Genomic DNA, 25,947 nt, shown 5'->3' on the forward strand with positions numbered 1-25,947 from the left:
AGAGAAGGATAGGGGAGGACACTTGATGTCCAGGTATGGGATACTACCCTTTAAGTTGTTGGTCATGGGTTGGTCATAGACCCCCCAAAATAGGCTATCGTCATTGTTGTTCATTACTCACCATAAGTAGATAGTAAGACCCTATTGCTGAAGCCACCACATATTTGGGTGATAGGACATGGAGAATTCAAGGTGATAGTGATCTGGAAGTTCCTTACTGACTAGCTTTCGTAGTAATGAAAGGTGCTATTCAGGCTGCTGAGGGAGAAAAATTTTACCTAGCTGTGAATACCTACGCTTCCAATGCATGCACCACACACACACACACACACACACACACACTCCACACACAAACACCGCATCCCCCCACCTCACACCCCCCCAAAAAAACACACACACACAGTCTGCCTGGGGCTACTCTTGGTGCCACACGATGCAGCGTGGTCTCCTCATGTGGGCAGTTTATTGGTAAGTGTAAGTCCAAGGACCAGGAGACAGGAGAAGGATCGAAGGCTAGGGAAGGTCAGAGAGCCATCATCAAAGGCATTACCCATTGTCAAAGTATCCATCATCAAAGGCATTTGGCTGCTTAATCCTTCAGGGTGTTTGAAAGTCATATGAAACACCCATGGACATCTATGTGCAGGGAGATGCATGTGTTCATCAACTGCTGGATCTACTGGTCAAGGAGTTGCCCATGAAGCATTAACTGCTTCCCACCCTACACTCTGGGATGCCCCTGTCTGGGTGCTGGATAATTCTAGTAGAGTCCCATGACCTATGGCATGAAGAGTCAAGGCTTGATGCAGAAGGTGGGGAGCCTGAAGCTTGGGATGTGCCAGCTGAAGTCAGAATAAGATTGGCGGTGATGAGATTAGCAGGGGGTGAGCCTGAGAGAAGAGGGGTCAAACACGCTTGCATGACTGAATTTATGAGCCGATATTCATTCCTGACACATGCTCACCAGCCTTTTCTTTATAAAATGACAGTCCTTTCAAGTTTGCATGGTTTGCTGTGAAAATTAGAGGTCCTGTGTGAGCAAAGCCTGGTGACAGCACCAGGTCAAAACTCCCCTTAATATGAATGATAATGTTTGACATGTGTTATTATATCTGACTACGCACCTGTGAAAACAATATTAATGATAATTAATATGCAAAGTATGTTAGTAGTCCGATGGAAAGACCCTGTGTGGTCCCTTGTGTGAGCATCGAAACAAATGTTTGCTGTTCACACTGCTCCAGAGAGTAAGAACAATCTATAGAACTGTTAGGTCTTTATTAGAGCACAGCATACAATTATCCTGTGGGGCTGACTTGGCTACCCAGAGCCTAGAATCATTCCAAATCTCTGCTCTCAAGGTGTTCACAGGCTGGCAAAGATGGACAGATAGCAACAATTCAGGTGAGCCTTGCCAGGGCAGAGGTAGCCCGGGGGATTAACGGAGCCACAGGAGGGGGGGACGGGGGTGGCACCTGATGAGGGAGGCCGTAGGAGGCTACCAGGCTCCTATGGTCACTCGAATGACTTTTTTTTGCCATCATGTTTTCACTGCCCTATTTATTTTGTATCTCTATGGCGGGGGAGGTATAAACAAACAGTAGACGCTTGAGAGCGTTTGAGAATTCTCTGCACCCCTGGATCAGGTGGCACAGGAGGAGTAGAGCTCTCAGCAGCACCTGTCCCTTTAAGAACCCCAGGCGCTCCCACGGGCGGGGCGAGGAGCGACGGTTCCGCGTAGCGCGGTCTTCTGGGTGCTGCTGTGGCTTTAAGGAAGCCGGGCTCGGCCCGGGGGAGGCGGAGAAATCCCGTCCGCCCGGATCTCCGGCTTCCGGCAACTCGACAGGGCTGCGACCCACGCTGAGCATCTCAGGCCCTCCGGACCGCTGGACCCCCAGCCGTGTGAGGTGAGGCGGCCAGGGCTGCTGGGCTGTTCCGGGCGGAGGGGCCCGTCGGGGCCGTTGTGGCTCAGCAACGCCCCCCACCACACACACCCCTGCCTGTGCTTCGCAGGGTCCCTGGCTGCAGGGTCAGCAACACTAATTGCTACTAATTGCCTGGCTCCGTGCTAATCCCCATACACACTCTATCTTATATAATGGTCTAGACACCACCATGAACCCATTTTACAGATGAGAAAGTTGAGGCCTCGAGGAGTGTACACACAGCAGAGAAGCAACATGATAGGGATCCAAACCCAGGTCTGTCCTACCCCAAAGGCTGGGGCCTTAATACTGGCTAGACTGAACTGCTTTAACCATCACATCTCTGAAATCTAGGCTCCCCTCCCTCATCCATCTACAGGGTGCATCTGGTCTCTATAAACATTCACACAGTGAGTGACCCCATGGTCAGTTTCTTTCTTGTTGTTGATTTTTTTTTTTTTTTAAATGGGATCTCATGTTACTGAGGTGGGCCTCAACCTCACTATGTAGCCATGGATAACCTTGATCGGCCTATCTCCACCTCCTTAGTGCTGGGATTACAGACATGCTGGATTTTTGCAGTTCTGAGTAATCAAACCCAGGGCTGTATGCATGCTAGGAAAGCTCTCTCCCAAATGAGCTGACCCCTAGCCTTCAGTTTCTTTGTAACAGTTTCAATAATAGGAGCTGCTTAGTGGTAATTTTTATGTAAACCATCAAACTGGGCTGAAAAAGACTAGGAAAAGGAGTACTGTTTCTAAAGCTGAAATAGGATTTGTGGGTGGGGAGATGGCTCAGCAGGTAAATGTGTCTGCTGTTCTATCCCTAGGACACACATGGTAGAAGCCACATGTGTGCAGCAAACACACACACTCACAAACCAAAAGTAATAATTTTTTAAGAAAAGAAATGACTTGTTTGCAGCTTGTTCTGTTTTCCTAAGTTTGTTTATTTCTTCATGTTAGACCCCTGAAACTTTCCTTCTTCACCGCTTGGGAGAAGACCCCCTGGCTGAATGGCAGCTGTGGATGACTTGCAGTTTGAAGGTACAGCAGTTGAGTGCCCAACTTTCTCTTCATGGTCACTGTTTCTGTTGTCATAGCTGTGGATTTTCATTGCTATATTGACATATATGTTAGAGGATTTTTATTTCAGGCCCCTTGGCCACACCCAGGTTTTTCCAGTTTGACCACACCAGCTGTTTGTTTTTTCAAAGGACCCTTCTGATTGGCAGCAGGAATCATAACTTGGGCGTAGCATTTCCCTGGGGTTCTCTCAGCACTTACTGTACTCTGGCATTACTGTGTTTTACATGTGACCCTACATCTGAGGAAGAGTTTGATGTTTAAAGAGAAATCCCTTCTTGGGCAAATTCTGTCATTGCTGTAATTCTTCATAATACATCTGGTACCTGAACACTCTTAAGAGAACTTTCTGCTCTTCCAGAGAACCCAAGTTAAGTTCCCAACACAACCTGAGTTTGGTTCCCAGCACCCACCCATGTCAGGTGGCTCATAACAGCCTGTTACTCAGTTCCAGTGATCTGATGCCTCTTCTGGCCTCCACAGTATCTGCACACATATGACACGATCACTCCACAGACACACACACACACACACACGTACACATAAATAAAAATAAATGTAGTATCTGACCGTTCCTTATACCCTCTACCACTGTCCCGCCAGGTTCAAGGTACAAGGACATAGAAAAACCTTGTACCTTGTGTCCTTTCATTGTCACTTTTTTTTTTTTTTTCGGTCTTTTTGAGACAGGGTCTCCCTGTAGCCCCAGCTGGCCTGGACCTCACCATGTAGACAGGGCTGGCCTCGATCTCACCGAGATCCACCTACGTCTGCTTTCCAAGTGCTGAGATTAAAGGTGTGCGCCACCACACCTGGCCACCATCACTTTTTGTCTGAATTATAGTTCCTGATTTCCTTTTGATTTGCTTCCTTGCCTACCCCTCTATAGTCTATAATTTGTAGCCAGAGTAATCCCTTTTGAAAAATTCTCCCATAGTGCTGAAGCTTGAACCCAGAGCCTTGTTTATGCTACATAAGTGTTTTACCACTGAGCTATGTCCTTTTTTTTTCGGTCTTTTTGAGACAGGGTCTCCCTGTAGCCCCAGCTACCCTGGAACTCACTATGGAGACCAGGCTGGCCTTGAACTCACAAAGATTGGCCTGCCTCTGCCTCCCAAGTGCTGGGATTAAAGGCGTGTGCCACCATGCCCAACTCCTAGAATAGTCCTTTTAAAAAACTAGGTTGGAGTGTGCCATTCCTTCAGAATGTAGTAGCTCCCATCTCACCAGGAGTGAAAGCCAGAGCCCCTTCTGTGACTTAGAAAGCCAGTGTGCGCTGCCTCACGTCTGCCTCCTGCTGCTTCTTTCCCTGTCTGCCCTGCACAGCAGTCTTGCATTGTTCCCCTGGCACCTAATAGAGTTCCAGCTTGGGGCTTTTGTGTTGTTTTCCGATGTGAGGACGCAGTCTTCTTCCAGGTAGTTCCCACAGCTTGGCCTGGCCCTTTCAGACCTGCCTCCATAGCGAGGCCTTCCTTGGTTATGCTTTCTAGAAGCACAGTGGAAGGAAGTACAAGCATTGAGAACAGCATGCATAAAGTCCCCAAGAAGGGAGGAAATTCAATATGTTTTTTCTCCAAAGGGCTGAAAAAAAAGGCCTGTGCCTAAATCAGAGAGGGGTCAAGCAGAGGTTGCTGACCCAAGGCAAGGCTTGAGAGGAGGCAGGCAACGATGCAGATGGGGCTATAGAGACAGGCGTTAAGGTCTTTGGCCTCAGAAAAGAGCACATGGTACTGAGGGGGTCATTGATGGAAGAATATAGTGTTAGATGACAAAGTGGAGCTTGGGAGCCTTCCGGCAAAAGTCACCGTATTAGAAAAGGAATGGCGGCGAAAGATGCTTAGGATAGGCCAGGGTGTAGACGCAGAGGGTGTTACTATCAGAAGTCCTCACACTCCAGCCCTACCGTTTAGGGTTGAGGTGAACAGGAATAATTCACACAGAGCAGAGTGTGTGGGATCATCATGGTAGACATCCTCACCTACATTCCTACCAGCCTGCCCATGCCCTCTTGTCCTTCCAGCATGGGGCACGTGTCCTTGTCTTCCCTGGATCTCACTCATCCCCTTCTTGTATAGCACCTCTGGCCATCCCCCTGAAGCCTTTTCTCTGAGAAGCCATTCCTGATTCTATCAACAGACTGGGTGCTGTCTTCCTTGGGTCTCTCTGGCCTTCATTACGTAGGACTTACTCTAATCAGAGAGGCTTAGGTGGGTCAGGTACCCTACTAAAGGCTGTATTTAGATAATCGTTTCATCTCCTCTCTCCTCACTATGTTTTATTGCTCAGGCTGATCTTGAATTCATGATTCTCCTGCCTCAGCCTCCCTAGTACTGAGGTTGATTTCAAAGCCTGTTGCTATTTGTTGTAGATGGGGTCCATAGCAAAGCTGAGGTGGTAAAGCAGTGCTTACACTGGCTGGGACCCAGGTCCTTAAATATGTAGGCACATGTCCTCCACTGAACTGTAGCCCCAGCCCCAAAACTTCTTTCAATAAAAAGCACCCTGCTTCCAGTGTGGGAAAGTCTCCAAATCTTTGTGCTTTACTTGATTTCAGAATTCGGTGATAGAGCCACTAGAGCCACTTCTCTGGCAGCAAGCCCAGATGCTGCCACAGTCAGCATTGAGGATCCTAGTGACGCCTCCAAACACCAGCCAGGACCCCCAGGACGCTTGGGGAGAGAAGAAGACGATGAGTTGCTGGGAAACGATGACTCTGACAAAGCCGAGGTTTGCACTGACCTTTGAACTTTTCCTCCTAGCTTTCTTTTTAGAGCTTAGAGTTCATGCATTTATTCATTATTATGTGCTAGGTACAGTGGCAGGCAGTGGTGATGGGAGGTGAAATGACCCGTGGTGTCACTTTGAGGGGGGTAGACAGACAAATGAACAGAGCATCGTCACCCACGGGAAGCACTGATGCGCGTGAAGGTCAAGGGAGCCGAGAAGAGATTAAGGAAGGCTTCCTGGGGGCAGTGACACCTGACTGAGTCTGCTGAAAGAAGGGATGGCCAGGGAAGGAAGGTAGGGAAGGGTGATGGAGACAAAGGGAAGGGTCTGGGTGAAGTTGCAGAGGCATGAAAGCACATGGTGCAGACAGGGATGCCCTCTGTCTTCACCTACGTTGTTATGAAGGATAGGTGAAGGGAGGAGGTAAGACTGCGGGACTCAACCCAGCAAGTCTGAATTACATTCTGAAAATAATTGGGAGCCAGTGAAGGATTTTTTTTTTTTTATTTGTCTTTTTGAGACAGGGTCTCCCTGTAGCCCCAGCTGTCCTGGAACTCACTATATAGACCAGGCTGGCCTTGAACTCACAGAGATCCACCTGCCTCTGCCTCCCAAGTGAAAGATTTTAAACCATGTGTCTAGATAAGTTTAAAGATATTTTAGATATGGCGACCTTCAATATAAATTGAGAGAAGATGGGCTTGAGGCCAGAAGTCCAGACAGAGACAAGCTAAATGGTATAGACTAGAAGCCAAGAAGCTTGTGTAGAAGTGTGTCTAGTGGGACTTGGAGAATGGTTTAGGTGAAGGAGGCCTGACCTCCCTCTGGTTGGATAGTAAATAAATCAAGTGGCTATTGTAATCACAGATGTATTTCCATGCACATAGCTGAGTTGTCTAAGGAGAATAGTATTTCTTTCAGTATTTTGTACATTGAATCGTGACCATACACACACGAGGAGAACTCACTCAGGTACAGCAGTGGGTTCACTGTGCAGCTCCTGGGTACTGTCACCAGCTGGACAAGTCCTTTGCCATACACAGGATAGAAATCAGACACAGACTAATTCTGCAGTTAAGGAAAGTGAGTTTATTACAGAGAAGGAGTCAAAACACTGCTGTATCTGCAGAGAAGCTGGAAGTAGAGGAGCAAGTGAGTACGTTTCATTCTGTGGGGAAGGTTTTGAATATGCGTGCCTTTCCCAGGAAGGAAGGAGACTTAGTACAGACATGCACCTTTGCTTATGGCTCAGGTGCCTCTGCTTGTGTTATAGATCCCTGATGAGGCTCTTACACTGCTACTGTATTACAACAATGGTGTGAATGGGACCTAGGGAAGCCTAGATGGTTGTGCACACCTGTAATCCCAGCACTCCAGAGGATGAAGCAGGAGGATTGAGAGTTCAAGGTCAGCGTGGGCTACACAGCAAGACCCTGTCTTAAAGTTTCCAAGACAGTCCTGTCCTTGGTTAGATTCAGTGCCATGTGAGTGGTCACTGGTCTTAACCAGTTTGCCCATAGCTTTCTGTTTTTCTTTTATTAGCTTTCTTGCTTGCAGGTCACTTGCTAGGTTCCTGTCTTGTTTCTCTCTTTAAAGACTTCCATCTCCTTCAGTAAGGGCTCCAGTGTCAGGCCTTGGCATGTTGTTGGAATGGGTTGGACTCCACACTTGATTGTTAACTTAGGTGGAATTGTTGTTGTCTTCACACAAACTTGACCAAAATGTTTAAAAAGGTGAGGTCTGAAAATGGGTTCCTAACAAAATTATAACCATTAGAGGGCCTGAGAGGGTGGGAACTAAGTTAGGATGGCTTTCATTGCTGCCTAAATGGTGTTTGGGTGTGGGAAATTGTGGATAGCTTTAGTGTCAACTTGACACACCTGGGTTGAGGGAGCCTCAATTGGGAAATTGCCTTCATTGGACTGGCCTGTGGCCATGTCCATGGGGCACCTTCTTGATTGTTGTGTGATGTGGGAGGGCCCAGCCCACTGTGGGTGGCACCACCCTTGGGCAGGTGGGCCTGTGTTGCATAAGAAAGCAGGCTGAGTGGGGGCCAGGGAGCAAGCCAGTAAGCAGCCTTCCTCCATGGCCTGTGCTCCAGCTCCTGCCTCCAGGTTCCTGCCCTGCCTTGAGCTCCTGGATGAACTGTGACCCAGGATAAGGATATGTAAGTCAAATAAACCCTTTCCTCCCCAAGTTGGTATTAGTCAGAGTGCTTTGTCATAGCAATGGAGAGACAAACTAGGACAGAAATAGTACCTTAAAAAGAAACCAGTGGGCTAGATAGATGTCTCAGTGGTTAAATGTGCTGTTTTTTTGTTTTTTTTTATGAGGAACAGAGTTTGGCTCCCAAGCAGCTACATCAAGGGGTTCGCAGCTGCCTATAACTCCAGCTCCAGGAGATCTAATACCCTCTTCTGGCCTCTGTGAGCACCTACTTGCATACACACACACACACACACACACACACGTGCACACGCACGCACGCACACACGCACACACACAGACCCCACAGAAAATAATTCAGCTAGACAGAAGGCCAAATGAAGATATTTTTGCCCTTACGTGACCATTGGCTATCAAATAGCCAAAGGCATTTGGACATAACTGTTATTACATGGCCCAGGCCCTGAGAGCTGGCTTCTACTCTGCAGACCTAAAGACCTTTATAGTTACTGGCTCCAGATAATCCAAATATAGGCCTGGAGGAGACATCAGAAAGCTAACTTGGAACTGAAAATATGCTTAATATGTATCAAAATAACATAATGGACATTGCTAAGAACTGCTGAAAGTTCATTTCTGGAAGAGCCAATCAGACTGAGAATCTTTCTTTTCATGGCTGAAGGTGAAGATGCTGGAGACTTGGAATCTGCCAGGTTTCTCCCTGAACACCGTGACTCCTGGTGTCCTTTTTGAGTAGATCCTGTAATAAATAGCTGGCATAACTTCACTCATCCTTTTAGATTTGCTTTAGCGCTCGCTGCTTTATAATCAGTTATTAATTTTTCCATTCTTTGGATATGCTTTCTTACTATGTGTTTAAGCCTAAGAAAGTGTCCAAAAATAATCATTCTTCCTTTGCAATGTTAAGGTCAGTTGAAGTTCCTCAGGTTACTTTAGGGCCTTGGAGAAGCTCCTTGGCCCCTTTCATCTTTTTCCTCTACTGGCTATTCTGTGTGCTGGGACAGGTTCAGTCTCATGATCATATAGCATTCCTTGGATGCACATTCCCTCTCCAGGGACTCTCTTGTTTGTAGACCGTGCCCTGGTTAGAGGCCAACCTCTATCTGCACCATCTCTGACCAAGAGAAGCTTTTAAGCCTATTAGAGGAATCCCATCATCCTGTGGGTGTGGTCTGATAGAGGGAAAGTGCCGAAATACTGTTTTTTTTTTTTTTTCTTTTTTTCAGACAGGGTCTCCCTGTAGCCCCAGCTGGCTTGGAACTCACTATGTAGATCAGGCTGGCCTGAGTCTCACAGAGATCCGCCTGCCTCTGCCTCTCAAATGCTGGGATTAAAAGTGTGTGTCAGCCTGCCTCTGCCTCTCAAATGCTGGGATTAAAGGTGTGTGTCACCATGCCCAGGCTTGAAATACTGAATTTTTTAAAAGCCCTCTGTCTTTTTTGGCTTTACTTCTAAGCTTTGGTTGTTGAACCCTCAGGTCAGTTCCTCCAGCCTTGAAGGGGGGTAGTGGGTTTTATTTTTAATTTTTGTAGTTTCTATGGCTATTGGGGGGGGAGCACCTTGAAATGTAAAGAGAAACTAGCAGACAGCTTCTCCTTTTCCTAAGTTCATTTCTTTTTAAAACTTTAGGTCTATACTATTTCTATGTTTATTTTAGAAACACAGTAATATCTTTGGCACAAAGATGTATCTTTTCAGACAATTCTTTTTTGTCGTGGGCAGGTGGTTTTTAGACCAGGTTCACTATATGACCCTGACTAACCTGGCATTCACTATGTATACCAGGTTAGCTTTGAACTTGTGTTGATCCTCCTGCCTTTCCCTTCTGGGTGCTGGAAATTATAGGCATGCATCTCTATATCTGACTAGACAAAATTTTAAATGGGCTTAAGTTTAACCACTTTGGGGCCATCCTGACATACAGCAGATTAAGTATCCCAGCTGAGGTAGCCTTTGAGAAATTGTAAAGTTTTAAAATTGTCATACTTGAGCTTACTAGGCTTTCATTATTTTTAAAAATACCTTTCAGTTTTTACCTCAGGACTGCCAAGATGACTCGGTGGATAAAGCATTTATTACTCAAACCTGGCAACCTGAGTTTGCTCTCCAAAACTCACATAAAGGTGGAAGGATAAAACCATATCCACAGAATTGTCCTATGGCCTGCATATGCCCCCCCAAGTAAATAAATAAATAAATAAATAAATGTAAAAACAATTTTTTTTTTTTTGCAACAGGGCCTCATGTAGCCCAGGCTGGCCTCAGACTCCTGTGTGTTAGAATTACAGGTGTGTGCTGCCGTGCCTGGCTCCATAACTTATTAGCAGGTTTCTTTTATTAACTATAAAATATTAAATGACATAAAGAAATCCCAGTTTAATAGTTGGGAATATTATGGCTAGTCTCAAAAACAAAACCAAACAAGCAAACGACAACAAAGATCAAGCAAATAAAAAAAACCCACAAACCAAAAGCAAAGAAAATCCCCATTAGAATTTGTACTTGTTTACAACTGTTTTTCTTAGGTGATTAATGACCAATTTTTTTTCAGTTATGAGAGTGGTGCTTCCTGCAGTGCCAAGTGTTTGTGCAGGGCTAATTATCTTTGTTTACAGATGATAGCCATTATGCAAGAGCAAGTAGGCAGATGAAGCCTGAAAAAAGACAACACTACTAAGGGTTATAGTTTGGAGGACACCTGCTTGCTAAATGCTCTCCTAAACTTTGCACCTTAAAGATTTATTTTATGTTCTTTCTTTCTTTCTTTCTTTCTATCTATCTACCTACCTACCTATCTCTCTATCAATCTATCATCTATCTATCATCTATCTATCTATCTATCTATCTATCTATCTATCTATCTATCTATCATCTATCTATCATCTATCATCTATCTATCTATCATCTATCTATCTATCTATCTATCTATCTATCTATCTATCTATCTATCTATCATCTATCTATCATTATTTATTTATTATGTCTTTGAGATACAGTCTCCCTGTAGCCCCAGCTGGCCTGGAACTCTTTATGTAGACCAGGCTGACCATGATGTCTTGGATATCCGCCTGCCTCTGCCATCCCAAGTATTGGGATTAAAGGCATGTGCCCCCATTCCCAGCTCTTTAAAGATTTATTTTATTTATGTGTATGTGTATGTGTCTGTGTCCGTATATGTGCATATGCAAGAGAATGTCGAATCCCCTGGAGCTGGAGTTATAGGCAAGTGTGAGCTGGGAACTAAACTCAGATCCTCTGCAAGAGCAGCAAGTGCTCTCAACTCCTAAGCCATCACTCTAGCCCCCAAGCTTTGCATTTTAGAAGACTTGTACATTTAATATACAAAGAAAGCAGTATCAGCTGACAGCACAGCTTTATGGCTGGCTTGATCCTCCTGCGTTCACCTCCTGAGTGCTGGGATTACAGGCAAATGCCACCATGCCTGGCTTTTACTTTTTGTTTCTTGTTTTTGAGACAGTCTTACTCTGTAATTCATGTTTACCTAGAACTCAGCCATGATCCTTGTACCTCTACCTCCTGGGTGCTAGGATCATATATGTGAACTGCCATACCTGACTTTAGCTTTTACTTTTGAAGAAAAATTTAGACTCTCTGTCTTGGCAGGATAATAGGTTTATATAGATTAACTCTATCCAATATTTATATATCAAAGCATAGCTTTAGACTTCTGAGAAGCTTAAGAAATAACACCAGTGAGTGACCACAGACTGACTTAATGGCTGATGTCCAAGTATATACAGTAGCAAAGCACCTATTTTGTTAGAACAAATAAATGAAGATCAGATTTTTTTTTTAATGTAGGGAAAGAACTTTTTTAACCTTTGTTTTATGCTTTCTTACCAGGCTTTTTTTTCTTAACTAGATGTAGTGTGTGACTGCGGTGTTAATATTAGAGGTCTAGACTTTTGGTTTTTATTTTGTTCATTGATTTATTTTATGTGTGTTTCTGTGTGTGTATGTGTGTACTTGTATGTGGGGCTCACCAAGCCTAGAAGTATCAGATCCCCTGGAACTGGAGTTACAGGAGGTTGTGAGCTGCCTGACATGGGTGCTGGGAACCAAACTCTGGTCCCCTGGAAGAACAGCAAATCAGATCCATAAGCAAAAGAATTTTTAGAAGCAGTCATAATATAAAATAGCAATTCCCAGGAACTCAATTTAGTTTATCTTCTTAGAAGAACTTGAGTCCTCCTTATCTTCTCTAGTAGCAAATAGTGCTTTTCCCTGCACAGACTGGGCAGAACCTCAGCTAGTCTTTCAACACATTGGAAAATAAAACAGGGTCCGTATCCACACAGTTTTGGGCACACCAGCTCAGATTAGACATAAACAAGTTGGAACACAAGATCCAGACCAGATTTAAATGACAGGGCTAGTAAAGATTATTTTCTTTCCAGCTGAATGTACTGGAGACAAATGTGGAGATGGCAAAATCTCATTGGCCATTTTATATGTTGAAGGTCCAGATTTAATGTATATTGTATAATCAAAAATACTTGTAGGGTACCTTGTATGTATTTAAAGTTTTAAAAATTTTATTATGTGTATGAGTGTTTTGCTTGCATGTATATGGGTGTACCATGTGTGTACAATACCTGCAGAGGCCAGAAGAGGGGGTTGGATCCCCTGAAACATTGAGTTACAGATAGTTGTTAGCCACCATGTGGGTGATGGGAACTGAATCTGGGTCCTCTGCTACTTGCAGTAGCCAGTGCTTTTAACCACTAAGCAATTTCTCCAGCCCCACCTTGCATTTATTAAACTGTTACATACTTTTAATTTTTACATATCTAGTTATATATATATATACACACATATAGTGTCAAATATGGTATAACAATCTAAAATAATAGTTGCTTTTTAACCAGTTATAAAGTAGTTATTTTTTATTACCTTTATTTATTTGGTTGTGTGTATGTATGTGTGCAGTGTGGAGCATGTATGTGCCACAGTGTGTTTGGAAGTCAGAGGACAACTTTGCAGGAGTCAATTCTCTCCTTTGACCAAATGGGTCCCATGATTGAACTTAGGCAAGGACCCTTATCTGCTGAGCTATCTCACCTACTCTAAAGTGGTGGTGCTGATGATGATGATGATGATGATGATGATGATGATGATTATTGTTCTTTTTTGAGACAGGATCTTCCTATAGCCCAAGCTGGCCTGGAACTCACAGACCAGGCTGACTTTGAACTTGCAGAGATCCGCCTGCCTCTGCTTCCCAAGTGCTGGGACTAAAGGCGTGCACTGCCACGCCCAGCTCTAAAGTGATTATTATTATTTTTTAAATCCTGTAGCTTAATGCTTTTAAATATATTTTATTTATTATTTTTATTTTACGTGCATGTATGTATTGCCTGCATATAGGTAAGTGCACCCGTGTTGTGCAATGCCCATAGAGGTCAGAAGAGGCTGTCGGATCCCCTAGACTGGAGTTATGGACAGTTGTTAGCTGCCATGTGGGTGCTGAGATTCGAACTTGGATCTTCTGCAAGAAAAACCAGTGTTCTTAAACGTTGAGCCATCTCTCCAGCCCCTAAAGTGATTATTTTTAAGAGTTCAAGACAAACAGATAAATATTGACTGTGCTAAGACTCAGTTCCCTAGTAATCCAGAGCCAAAGTCAGAAAATACAAATAATTATCTTGCTGAAACAATCTGTCTTTTAAGCCAATTTAGTGTAACTGTTACTAAGGAAATCTGTTCCTTTAAACATGCAAAATAGCTTTTAGTTTTATATCAATGTAGTACATTTAGGAAATCTTTTTTTTTTTTGAGGGGGGTCTCACTATGTATCCCTGGCTGGTCTATAACTTGCTGTGTAGACCAGGCTGGCTTGAACTCTAAAGAGATCTGCTTGTCTCTGCCTCCTAAGTGCTAGGATTAAAGACCTGTATGTGTGTGTCACCACACCAAGCCTCAATAATCTCTGAATTATTGTTAATTTGATCACATATACAAACTTTTGTAAACCTGCTACATAGCTATTCTCTGACTTGCTGGTTTTGTCTTTACCCTTCTTTTTTCCTTTTTGAGATAATCCTTTACTTTAGGACAAAGCCTGATTTTACCACACAAAATCCTTTCTTATCACTAATTATTCTCTTTCCTATTAATCTCCTTACCAAAAATCATCCCATGCCTATAGCTTTAAAAAAATTATTTATAATTTTTATTTTATGTGTATGGATGTATTGCCTACATGTATGTAAGTGCACTCATGTCATGCAATGCCCGTGGAGGTCAGAAGAAGGCGTTGGACTCCCCTGGAACTGGAGTTATGGATGATTGCTAGCTGTCATGTGGGTGCTGGAAATTGAACCCAGGTCCTCTACAAGAGCAGCCAGTGCTCTTAACTGTCGAGCTATCTTTCTCCAGCCCTGACTATAACTTTTTTTACATTTATTTTCTACTTACTAATTTTTTTGTTGTTGTTTTTCCCTTCCTTAAATTTATACTTTGCGGGCTGGAGAGATGGCTCAGCGGTTAAGAACACTGGTTGTTCTTGCAGAAGACCTGGGTTCGAATCCCAGCACCCACATGGCAGCTAACAACTGTCTGTGACTCCAGTCCCAGGGGATCCCACACCCTCTTCTGACCTCCACAGGCATTGCATACACGGGTGCACTTACCTACATGCAGGCAATACATGCATACACATAAAATAAAAATTTTTTAAAATTTATATTTCAAAACAATCTTTATAAAATTTACGTATTAGCTGGGCGTGTTGGCGCAAGCCTTTAATCCCAGTATTTGTGAGGCAGAGGCAGAGGCAGATGGATCTTTGTGAATTCAAGGCCAGCCTGGTTTACATAGAGAGTTCCAAGCCAGCTGGTGCAACAAGGAGACCCTGTCTCAAAAAGACCAAAAATAAATAAATAAATAAATTTATGTATTTAGACAAAATTTTTCCTTTTCTTAATAAAATAAAATAACTACTAGTAATCATATATTTTAATGAAGATCCAGAAAAAAAGCAACTATTTTAACATACCAATAAGTTATGAAAATTATTAGTAGACTTAAGTATATTGCCTCCTTATAGAGTTTTAAGAAGTCAAGAGTCCTTGAATTTATGTGTAACAGTTGATGGTTTAGAATTCCAGTATAGCAGGGCTGGGTGTGGTGGCCCACTCCTTTAATCCCAGCATTTGGGAGGCAGAGGCAGGTGGATCTCTGTGAGATCAGGCCACCTGGTCTACATAGTGAGTTCCAGGCCAGCCGAGGCTGCAGGAAGATCATGTCTCAAAAAAAAAAAAAAAAAAGAAAAAAGAATTCCAGTGTAGCACCACCATGCCCATTGCATGCCTTTAATCTTAGTACTCAGGAGGCAGAGCCAGGTGGATCTCTGTGAGTTCAAGGCCAGCCTGATCTACATAGTGAGTTCCAGGCCAGCTGGGGCTACAAGGAGACCTTATCTCAAAAAGACAAAAAAAAGATTATTCTCAGTCCTATGAATGAAGGCTAATGTTTTCTGAATTTAAGAGTAAACATCTGTTTCAAAGTCAGTTTGGTACTGTATAAACAACAGACCAACTATATTCATACTTTTTGCCTTTGCTGAGCCATCTCTCTAGCCCCTCTATTTAGTTTTTAAAGATAAGCTTTTAGGAGGCTGGGGACATGGCTCAGTGATTAAGAACAGTGGCTACTCTTGCAGAGGGCCTGGCCCAGCACTGACATGGTAGCTAACAACTCCTAACTTCAGTTCCAGGGGATCCAATACCCACTTCTGACCTCTGTGGGCATTGTACAACATGGGTGCACTTACATATATGTAGGCAATACACTCATACACATAAAAACAAATAAGGCCAGGCATGGTGGCACACACCTGTAGTCCCAGCTCTTGGGAGGCAGAGGCAGGTGGATCTCTGTGAGTTCAAGGCTAGTCTGGTCTACATAGTGAATTCTAGTCCAGCTGGGGCTACAGGGAGACCCTGTTTCAAAAAAAAAACAAATAAATAAATAAATAAAATATTTTAAAAGATAAGCCTTTATTATTTTTTTATTTTATGTGTATGCATGTGTGTTTTTGTATATGCACGTGTGTATGTATGTGCAAATGTGTGCAGGTGCCCTTAGAAGAGGGCATTGAATTCCCTAGAGCTGGAGTTACAGGCAGTTGTGAATTACCTGAAATGGGCTCTAGGAACGTAATTCTGGTCTTCTGCAAGATCAGTGCATGCTTTTGACTGCTGAACCATCTCTCCAGCCTCTTATTTTATTTTTTTGAGACAAGGTCTCATGTAGCTCAGCCTGGCCTCAAACTTGTCGTGTAATCAAGGATGTCCTTGAACTTCTGATCCTCCTTTCTTCACCTTGGATTACAGAATGCTGGGATTACAGGCAAGTGCCTTTACCTCCATCTGAATCGGGGAGATCGCTCAGTAGTAAAGTGCTTGCCACACAAACATAATGGCCTGGGTTTGGATCCCTACCACCCACATAAAAAGCTGGGTATAGTGGCACATACCTATAGCTCCAACACTGGGGAAGTAGAGATGGGAGATCCCTGGGGCTTGCTGGTCAGCCAGGAGGCTAGCTCCAGGTTCAGTGAGAGACCTGTCTCCAAAATAAGCTGAATAGCAATAAAGACATCCAACGTCGACCTCTGCCTCTGCACGTGCACACGCACCCCCTCGCATGCATATACACAACACACAACAGAAAATTTACATCTCAGAGACAAAGAACTCATCTAAACACCATTGAGAAGGACATAGCTGAAGACCCAGTGAGAACAAAAAGGTCAAAAGATGAGACTTGCTGTATGGACTGAGTATCTTTCCTTTAAGAATTCATCAGCAGGGAAGATGACATTCTTCCAAATGGAAATTTTATTAAGGGCCAGAAACTCATACTTTGAATTAAGTCCTTTTAACTAATGGGATGTAGCTTTTGAGCTTTCTAAAACTTGCCCTTCTTTCAAATTTCAGTTACTTTAGAAAGATCTTGTTCTGGGTTTAAAATATTTCCCATTACATCTAAATTTAAACGTGGCCACCCAGCATTCTCTCTAGGGGCACCAAGAAATTAGCTCTAAAATACTCTGACTTCTTACTTCTCTAACCTGCTGATCAACACTGCAAAGTAACAGCATCCAAACTTCCCTCTTAGACAACAGGCAAAAGGCCAAGTTCATTAGAAGTAAGATCGAGCATGGTGGCATAACTCTAATCTGGGTGTACTTGGGAGCCTTGGGAGGATCAGGACTTCTAGGACAGCCTGGGCTACTGAGACCCTGTCTCAAAAAACTAAGGCAAACTTTGCTCTCTGTGGTTGAAAGATGGATATAAATCAAGTCAGAGTGCACAGTGAAAAGGGGATTACATACAGGAAGTGTAAACCTAGAAGGAATTTTAAATCTCTGCTATTGTCAGAGTTGAGACTCCAACCTCTTTCCAGGCAGATCCCATCAGGGACTTTCATCCTGAGGTCAGAGGTCAAGGCATACCTCCACTGGTTCTGAACACTGAAACAACAAGTTGTAAACAGATGACACTGGGAGGGAGACATGGTACCTAGAGTTGGTACAGGTATTAGAGCACTGGAAAGAAGCTAGAAAACACGAGAAGGCAGGTAACTTGGCCTGAAGAAACATCTAGCCCCAAACCAGGGTTTTTAGATAACGAATCAACACTCCAGGACACAAACAGGATTGATCAGATCCCACATATGAGCAAACTGGGACTCGAAAGACATAGTAGAGCAGTACGGCCCCAGCCACAGGGCAAGCCCGTGTGTTTCAGGGGTGCAGCTATAGGCATTTCTTTCAGCTCTTCAGAGCTTGGAACCCCAAAAGTTATTCTTGGTGTCCCCAATTACCCAAATGGAGGATTTGGGGGATAGAGAAGAATGTATGGAATGGTAGACCTTAAGGACAACATTCTCACCTGGGGACTCATCTGTCTGCTGTGTCCAACCAGTTTTGGGGCTAGGTGAATCCTGTGGTAAGCCTCTTGGAGTCCCATACCAGCACCAGAAAGCCATCCACCCACAATGTAGAGGGCAGTTTACTCTCCTCTGAGTAAGTCTCATCCAGTAACACCTCCTTAGAAACATCCAGATCAATGTTGAACCATTTTCCAGGCATAGCTCAGAGAAGCTGCCCAGTAAAATAAACATTGCATGTATGAATAACAGCAGACATCAACATTTAAGAAGCATATAAGGGGGAAAAGATTGAAAAGACATTCTACCCAGCATGTCAGTTTTGTCCACCAGTTGGGAGGCATTTACAGGCAGTATGTGAGAGTAAGAAAGTTTCTTACCACACTTAACGGAAAATGGGTCTTCTTGCAGCTCAGGTTCATCCTACCTTCTCCAGTGAGACTCTTCTGCAGACGCCAGAAGATGGCAGATTCCTGGCCTAGGGCCTACATGTGCCCTTGGTGAACTGGATATTGGGCACAGGCATGAGCCTCCTTGAAATGTTTCTTTTTGTCTGTTTTTTGTGTCAGAGACAGTAATATTTTCAGTATTTTAGAGTGAATTAATATAGCAGATTATTTATTTTTTTGAGACAGCCTTGTCCCAGGCTCAATTTTTGGCTGACCGTGACCTTGAACTTATTGCTCCACTTGCCTCCGCCTCCCAAGTGCTGATATTTTAGGTGTGTGCCACCATGACTGGCTTAGAATGGCAGATTTTTGAGAATGTAGGTGGTGATGGTAATACAGACCTTGAAGAACTTGGAGAAGGAAAAGTAGTATTTATACCGATTGCCTTTGTGTGTGTGTGTGTGTGTGTGTGTGTGTGTGTGTGCGCGCACGCCATTGTATTACTGGAAGTAATGGTCAGGGTTTTCTTTCTTTAAAAGAAATACTTTATTATTTTTATTTTATGTGTATGAGTGTTTTGCCTGCATGTATGTAAGTGCACCATGTGCATGCAATGCTCACATAGACCAGAAGAGGGTGTCAAATCCCTTGGAACTGGAGTTACAGACAATTGTTAGCCACCATGTGGGTGCTGGGAATTAAACCTGGGTCCTCTGGAAGAACAGCAAATATTCTTCACTGTTGAGCCATCTCTCCAACCCAAGAGGTAATGGTGAGGGTTCTCAACGATAAAAAGACTAGACTGAGACCTCTTTCTAAGGCTTCCAGCTCTTTTAAAGAATTTTAAAAAACACATAATTTTGTGTGTGTGAGTGTGTGTGTGTGTGTGTGTGTGTGTGTGTGTGTGTGTGTAAGCATAAGAATGGCACAGCACTTGTGTGGAGGTCAGAGGACTACTTTTAGGAGTCAGGTTTCTCCTTCTACCTTGTTGAGACAGGGTCTCTTTCACTGTTTCTGCTGTGTGCAGTCCACACTAGCTGGCTCATGAGCTTTCCTAGGCAGTTTGCAGGGCTTGGATTACAGATGCATGCCACCACATCTAGCTTTTTATGTGAGTTCCAAGGGAGTCAAACCTGGGTCATCAAGCTTGCACCACAAGTGCTTTTACCCACTAAGCCATCTCCCCAACTCCTGGGAACCTGGAAGGTTCTTGTCTCCATCAAAGAAAGAAGTCAGAGACAAGACAAGAAAGCAACTGGGAGAAGTTTATCACAGGGCAAAGATAAACTCTCCTGGTGAGTGAAGGCTTACCAGGGAGTCACACTGTTGGGTTTTTGGATAACTCCTTCTATGAATTTTAGAAAGCTCCTTTTTTTTTTTTTTTTTTTTTTAAATCAAGTGTAGATAGCTCCTCTTGTGAATTTTGGATAGCTCTGTTTATGGGCCAAATTTAATGTAGGAGAGGATTATTCATGAGTTAAGGTGAGGGAAAAGGTGGGGAAGTCCAGGAATGGGTGAGGATTTTCCCCATAATAGAATTTACTGCCCTTTTTTGTCCTTAACAAGGAGTCTTCTAGATGTGGCATGACATCAGATGCATGATAAGAACAGACAATTTTGTAGGGCTAATGATACTGGAAATGCTAATATAATAAAGGAAGGGACAATCAGCAGTCACCTTAGTTGGCCATGTTGGTCCCAGCCAGTTTTGGGTGGTCTTGTGTCCTTGCTTGTTGAACAGATGTGACAGACTGTTGTAATACAGCTCTGTAATCCTCCTAGTCTTGACCAGTTTCCCTCTTTTTCCCTTATACTTGTCTGGCCTCCTTGGATTGTACAGAATAACATAGTCCATATTTATTCAGTCTAACTTTCTCCAAGGTAGAGATCCTGTTAACTTTTTTTTTTTTTTAGATAAAGGCACTAAGCCTGAGGAGGAGTGAGTCAGGGGCTGGGATTTGAAACCTTTTGGTGTCATTTAAAAACTGCTGCTTGCAGGGCTAGAGAGATGGCTCAGCTGTTAAGAGCACTAGCTGCTCTTGCAGAGGACCTGGGATTGGTTCCCAGCACCCACTTGGCGGCTCACAACTGTCTGTAACTCCAGTTCCAGGGGACCTGATGCCCTCTTCAGACCTCCATGGGCATTGCACAGCACAGGTGCACTTACATACATGTAGGCAACATAGTCATTCACATAAAATAAAATAAATAAAATAAAATAAAATAAACTGCTGCTTGTTTCTACATCAGGCTAGGAGTGGGGCATGACTGTTGTCCTTGGTTGTTGCATGCCAGTCATATATTTTGGTTTCTCTGGGAATTAGGAAGTTGATTCTGTGTTCACTATGTTTTATTTATTATTTATTTATTTCACTTTTGATAGTTACTGGCCAGCCAGAAAAAAAGCTCCCCTTTCTGGACATTTGAATACTACCAGACATTCTTTGATGTAGACACTTACCAGGTTTGTAAACCAATTTCACTCTTTCTTTTCCATAATGGGGACTTGTTTCTTCTGGGATTAAACAACCAGATCATGTGAGAGCCATTCTGTGTTGGAACTGGTCTGATAAAAATAGAGACTTGCTGCACCTAAAAATACTGTTATAAAAGCTTGAATAACCAAGTTTCAGTTTTGCAGTAGTTGAATATATTAAACTTCTTAAAACAAACCTGCGTATATGAACCTAGAGCACTTAGGAAAGCATGCACAAGACTTGTGCAAACCCAAGACTGGCAGGTCCCAACATGGATGTGGGAGGTGGGTAGGAAGCCCAGCCCTAGCTGAGAATCTATTGGCTGCTGATGGCTGTTTGGAGAGGCAGAGTGAGTTTTCCTTACTGGTGTGATGCCTGGTACGTTGACCAGACTTCAGGGCATGGACTTACATCCAGGAGCACTTGGGAGGTTCAGATTGGAATTGATAGACCTTTAAAAAACAAAAATTAAAAGAAAAGGATAGATAATAATAGAGGACCTGAAATTAGGTGGGAGGAGGGTAGTGAGGAAGGGCTAGAGAGGGGTAGTGGGATCTGAATGTGATCAAAATACATTGTATGAAATTCAATTAATAAATTATTTAAGAAACCCTTCAGTAGAATAACTGCTGTATTATTTTTCAGGTCTTTGACAGAATAAAAGGATCTCTTTTACCAATACCTGGAAAGAATTTTGTCAGGTTATACATCCGTAGCAACCCAGATCTCTATGGTATGTGCAGTGTCCTTTGCTTCTTTACCATGTCCAATTAAGCTGGAGCAAATGTGGGGAATTGTTTGAGAATTGCACTGTTGGGGGCAGAGGGTGTTTTTATTTGACTCCTGAGAGTTAGTTAAAAAAATTCCTGGAGGAAAAGAAAAAAAAAAAAAAAAAAAAAAAAGCCTTTGCAAAGAATTTAGGGTCTTTCATGGTAGGCAGTCAAAATAATACCATGAGATTTAGCCCTTGACTGAGGTAGAAAGCTTGCATTCTAATGTGGAAGCGGGCACCTCATCAAAAGCTGATGTTGGTGGCCTGTGTTTCCTTTCCTACTTTCAGGAGTCAATACTTGGCTTTAAAAAGTGCTCATGGCCAGTAGTGGTAGTGTAGGCCAGCACTTGGGAGGCAGAGGCAGGTGGATCTCTGTGAGTTTAATGCCTGTCTGGTCCTCATAGGGAGCTCTAGGCCAGCCAAAGCTACATAGTGAGAACCTGTTTCAAACCCTCTCCCCAAATACAATAATTTTCTTAATTTTGTGATATGTCAATTATCACAAAAGATATTGCCAAATATTAGTGAAATTGGAAAATTCAAAATATCTCAATTTTTAAAATTATATTTGTACTACATAGTACATTTTTAAAAATCTGTATATGTGAGGTGTTGTATATGTCTGTGGTTTATGTGCGTGGTATATGCATGCCTGCGTGCAGAAATGTGTACATGTGTGTTTGTGCTTGTGTGACCCCGAAGGTGATGTTGAGCGTCTTTCTGTTCTTTGGGCTCCACCTTTGTTTTTTGAGATGGAGTCTCTCCCTGAACCTGAAGCTCATTTACTCCACTAGGCCGGCCAGCCAGTGAGTGTCAAGAATTTGCTTACCTCTGCTCCCCATCCCCAAAGCTGGAGTTACAGCATGTGCCACCATGCTGGATTTTTTACATGGGTGCTGGAATCCAAACTCAGATCTTGCTCTTAGACAGCAGGTGCTTTGTTGACTGAACTGTCTCCCCAGCCCCATAGGCCTTTTTCTAGGTAGGGAGAGAGAAGGATGGTGCTTAAGAAACCAACATCTGCTGAAAGGGTAATAGCTGATTTTTATGGGTAGTTGTGGTAGAATCTCTAGGCTAGATTAAGGCAAAAATAGAAAGGTGCACAGCAGAGTATATGTAGTCACCTGTGTAAAACATGCATACACTCATGCACACATTTGCTTTTATATGTTGGCTATTTCTGGCAGGATTTACTAGAAACAGTGGGGAGCTCTGAGGAGGCAAGTGCAGATGCAGGACACTAAGAAAGAGGGATGCTTGGTTGCTCAGTTTTTTTCCTTTTTTTCTTTTTTCCTTTTGAACCTTCTGATCATGTAACTATCTTGTTTTGTTTTGTTTTGTTTCTTTGTGAGATAGGGTCTTAGTATGTAGCCCAACTGACCCGGAACTCACTATATAGACCCAGCTGGTTTTAAACATGAAGTGATCCTCCTACCTCTGCCTCCTGAGTACTTGGATTACAGGAGTATGTCACTGTGCCCAGATGATGAATTACTTTTTCATTAAAAAAAAGAAAGAAAGAAAGAAAGAAAGGAGGGACTGGAGAGAGGACTCAGCAGTTAAGAGCATTGACTGCTCTTGCAAAGGACCTGGGTTCAGTTCCCAGCACTCATTGGCATCTAACAACTGTCCATAACTCCAGTTCCAGGGGATCCAATGCCCTCTTCTGGCTTCTGTGGGCATTGCATGACATGTGTGCACTTACTTACACACAAACAAAACACTCATACACATAAAAAAATAAGGACTGGAGAAATGGCTCAGCAGTTAAGAGCACTGGCTGCTCTTGCAGAGGACCTGGGTTTGATTCCCAGCACCCACATGGAGACTAACAATTGTCCACAACTCTAGTTCCAGGGGATCTAATGCTCTCTTCTGACCTCCACAGGCATTGTACTTACATACATGCAGGCAAGACACTCATACACATAAAATAGAAATAATAAATTAATTAATAAATAAATAAAAAGAAAGGAGGATAGCTATAAGTTCCTGGTCACAAGATGATCCTGGTGAAACTCAGTGGAACATAAAACAAAACTAAGAGACATGAATGTGAGAAAGAGATTTGTAGGGAAGAGAGGGTAGTCAGGTATTAGGGAGATGGAGAGAGTGGGGTGTGAGAGTGGTTACTATGCACTATGCACATATGTAAAATTTAAAAAAGAGAAAGAAAGAAAAGAGTTTTGTCTGTCAAAAAAAGGAGGAAAAGTAGCTTAAAAAAAAACTTATTTTTATTTTATGTATATGTGTGTATTGCCTGCATGTAGGTAGGTGCACCAGTGTTGTGCAGTGCCGCAGAGGTCAGAAGATGGTGTCAGATCCCCTGGAACTGGAGTTACAGATGGTTGTTATCTGCCATGTGGGTGCTAGGAATTGAACCCGAAGCCTCTGCAAGAGCATCAGTGCTCTTAACCTCTGACCCATCTTTCCAGCCCCCAAAAGGCAGCTTTTAACTGTCTCTCTCTGCCCCATCTGTTTCTCTGTCTCTCACTCTCATACATATGCACATATGTGTATGCACACACAGTGATGGTGATTTGTTAGATGACGTTGACTTTTAGTTTTTAAAAAATTATTTTTAGCCAGGCATGGTGGCATATGCCTTTAATCCCAGCACTTGGCAGGCAGAGGCAGGCAGATCTCTGTAAGTTCAAGGTCAACCTGGCCTACTAGTGAGTTCCAGGCAAGCTGGGCTATAGGGAGACCCTGTCTCAAAAAGACAAATAAAAAATTTATTTATTTTTATATATGTATATGAGTATTTTGCCTGCATGTATGTAAGTACACCTGTGTTATGCAGTACCCATAGAGGCCAGAAGAGGGCGTTGGATCCCTTGGAACTGGAGTTAAAAATGGCTGTCGGTGGTCATGTGGGTGCTAGGAATAGAATCTGGGTCCTCTGCAAGAGCAGCCAGTGCCCTTAACCCCTGAATCATCTCTTCAGCCCCCTATAGGTTGACTTTTGCCTGAAGTTTTCTTCTTGCCCTGCTCTTCATTTCTAACACAGAAGGACCTCACTGATGGAACCATTCTTCCATGACATTAAGATTTGGAATTTTGGGGCTGGAGAGATGGCTCAGCGGTTAAGAGCACTGACTGCTCTTGCAGAGGACCTGGGTTTGATTCCCAGCACCCACATGGTGGCTACGAACCGTCCTTAACGCCAATTCCAGGGGAATCCGAAGCCCTCTTCTGACCTCCAAGGCATTGCATGACACGGATGCACTCACATACATGCAGGCAATATACTCCACACATAAAATAAAAATAATAAATAAAATATTTTTTAAAAGCTTTGGAACTTAGATAAGGGAAGTAATCTTTGCTTCTTTTGTACTGAAGGAAAGCTTAGCAAAAAACCTGTGTGTTTTTGGATGATCCTCTGATGAGGGAAACTGCACAGATCAATGTCTTCGTTCACCTAGTTGTGGAAGGTGTTTGGGCCTATGGATTCTAATTGTCCTAGCGTTTAAAGCATCTAATTGCTGACTTGTTTGACCTTTTAAAAATGAAAATTCCCATTAAGTAAGTGTTGATTGTATCTAAAATCATACCCCCACCCCCTTGTCTGAGCAAGGAGAGGCTGATAAGAAATTCTGTAAGAGTCTAATGCAAGCACTTGTTTTTCCTCTTTCTGGTTGCTTTTGCAGGCCCCTTTTGGATATGTGCCACACTGGTCTTTGCCATAGCAATTAGTGGGAATCTTTCCAACTTCTTAATACATCTGGGAGAGAAGACATACCATTATGTGCCCGAATTCCAAAAAGGTGCGTGCATAGCTTGACTCATTTCACATGCAGACCATCTCTGACCATGGGCTTTTACCCAGAGCACATTGCCCAGTCTCTAGGCACTGTGGCACTGCTCTCAAACACAGCTCCTGTCTCAGAGTTTCCTATCAACCATGTATAAATCCACATTCCCCCTTCCACCATGATAAAATACATATCACATGCAACTTTCCATTTAAGTGATATTATTCAGCAGGACATGTACATTCACTATGTATCCATATAATTTTTAGAGAAGCTGTCAGACTGAATAGAAATTGGAGTTTATTCTCAAAAATGTACAAAATAACTAAAGCAGTGTCCATGAAGGTCTGGATTGTAGCAATATTTGCATTATCCAGTGACTAGAAACAACAGAGGCATTGTTCTTTAAGTTTTGATGGCTCAGCTAGCAGAGATGGCTTGTAACCATTAATTATAAAGCACCTAGAGAATCATGGGAAACTAGTGACTATGCCAAATCTGTGTCTGCTATGTTGGCAGCTTTGCTAAAGACAAATTTGCAGTGATCAAGGCCTGGAGAGCACCTCAAAGAATGTGACCCTGATGTGGATATGTAAATGACGTTCTCATTTTAAAACTTTCTTTCTCCTTCCTTCCTTCCTTCCTTCCTTCCTTCCTTCCTTCCTTTCTTTCCTTCTTTCCTTCTTTCCTCTTTCCTTCTTTCTGTTTT

The 25,947-nt window shown here is 43.1% G+C and overlaps 1 protein-coding gene across 2 annotated transcripts in view; it reads left to right on the top strand.

The window, feature by feature from the left end:
- Positions 1–1,743: 1,743 nt before the first annotated feature.
- Yipf1 (Yip1 domain family member 1) overlaps positions 1,744–25,947 on the top strand; it is a 43,003-nt gene continuing 18,799 nt past the window's right edge. The window contains exons 1-6 of one of the 2 annotated variants that reach the window (XM_008833018.3): positions 1,744–1,907; positions 2,891–2,971; positions 5,565–5,737; positions 20,615–20,695; positions 21,354–21,441; positions 25,134–25,250. In XM_008833018.3, the coding sequence (XP_008831240.1) occupies positions 2,941–2,971; positions 5,565–5,737; positions 20,615–20,695; positions 21,354–21,441; positions 25,134–25,250 (490 nt within the window). In that variant the 5' untranslated portion in view covers positions 1,744–1,907; positions 2,891–2,940. The remainder of the gene's footprint in view (positions 1,908–2,890; positions 2,972–5,564; positions 5,738–20,614; positions 20,696–21,353; positions 21,442–25,133; positions 25,251–25,947) is intronic. The other variant, XM_008833017.3, reaches the window with a different exon arrangement.

Source organism: Nannospalax galili, unplaced genomic scaffold (assembly GCF_000622305.1).
Source record: "Nannospalax galili isolate Female #2095 unplaced genomic scaffold, S.galili_v1.0 scaffold356, whole genome shotgun sequence".
NCBI lineage: Eukaryota > Metazoa > Chordata > Mammalia > Rodentia > Spalacidae > Nannospalax > Nannospalax galili.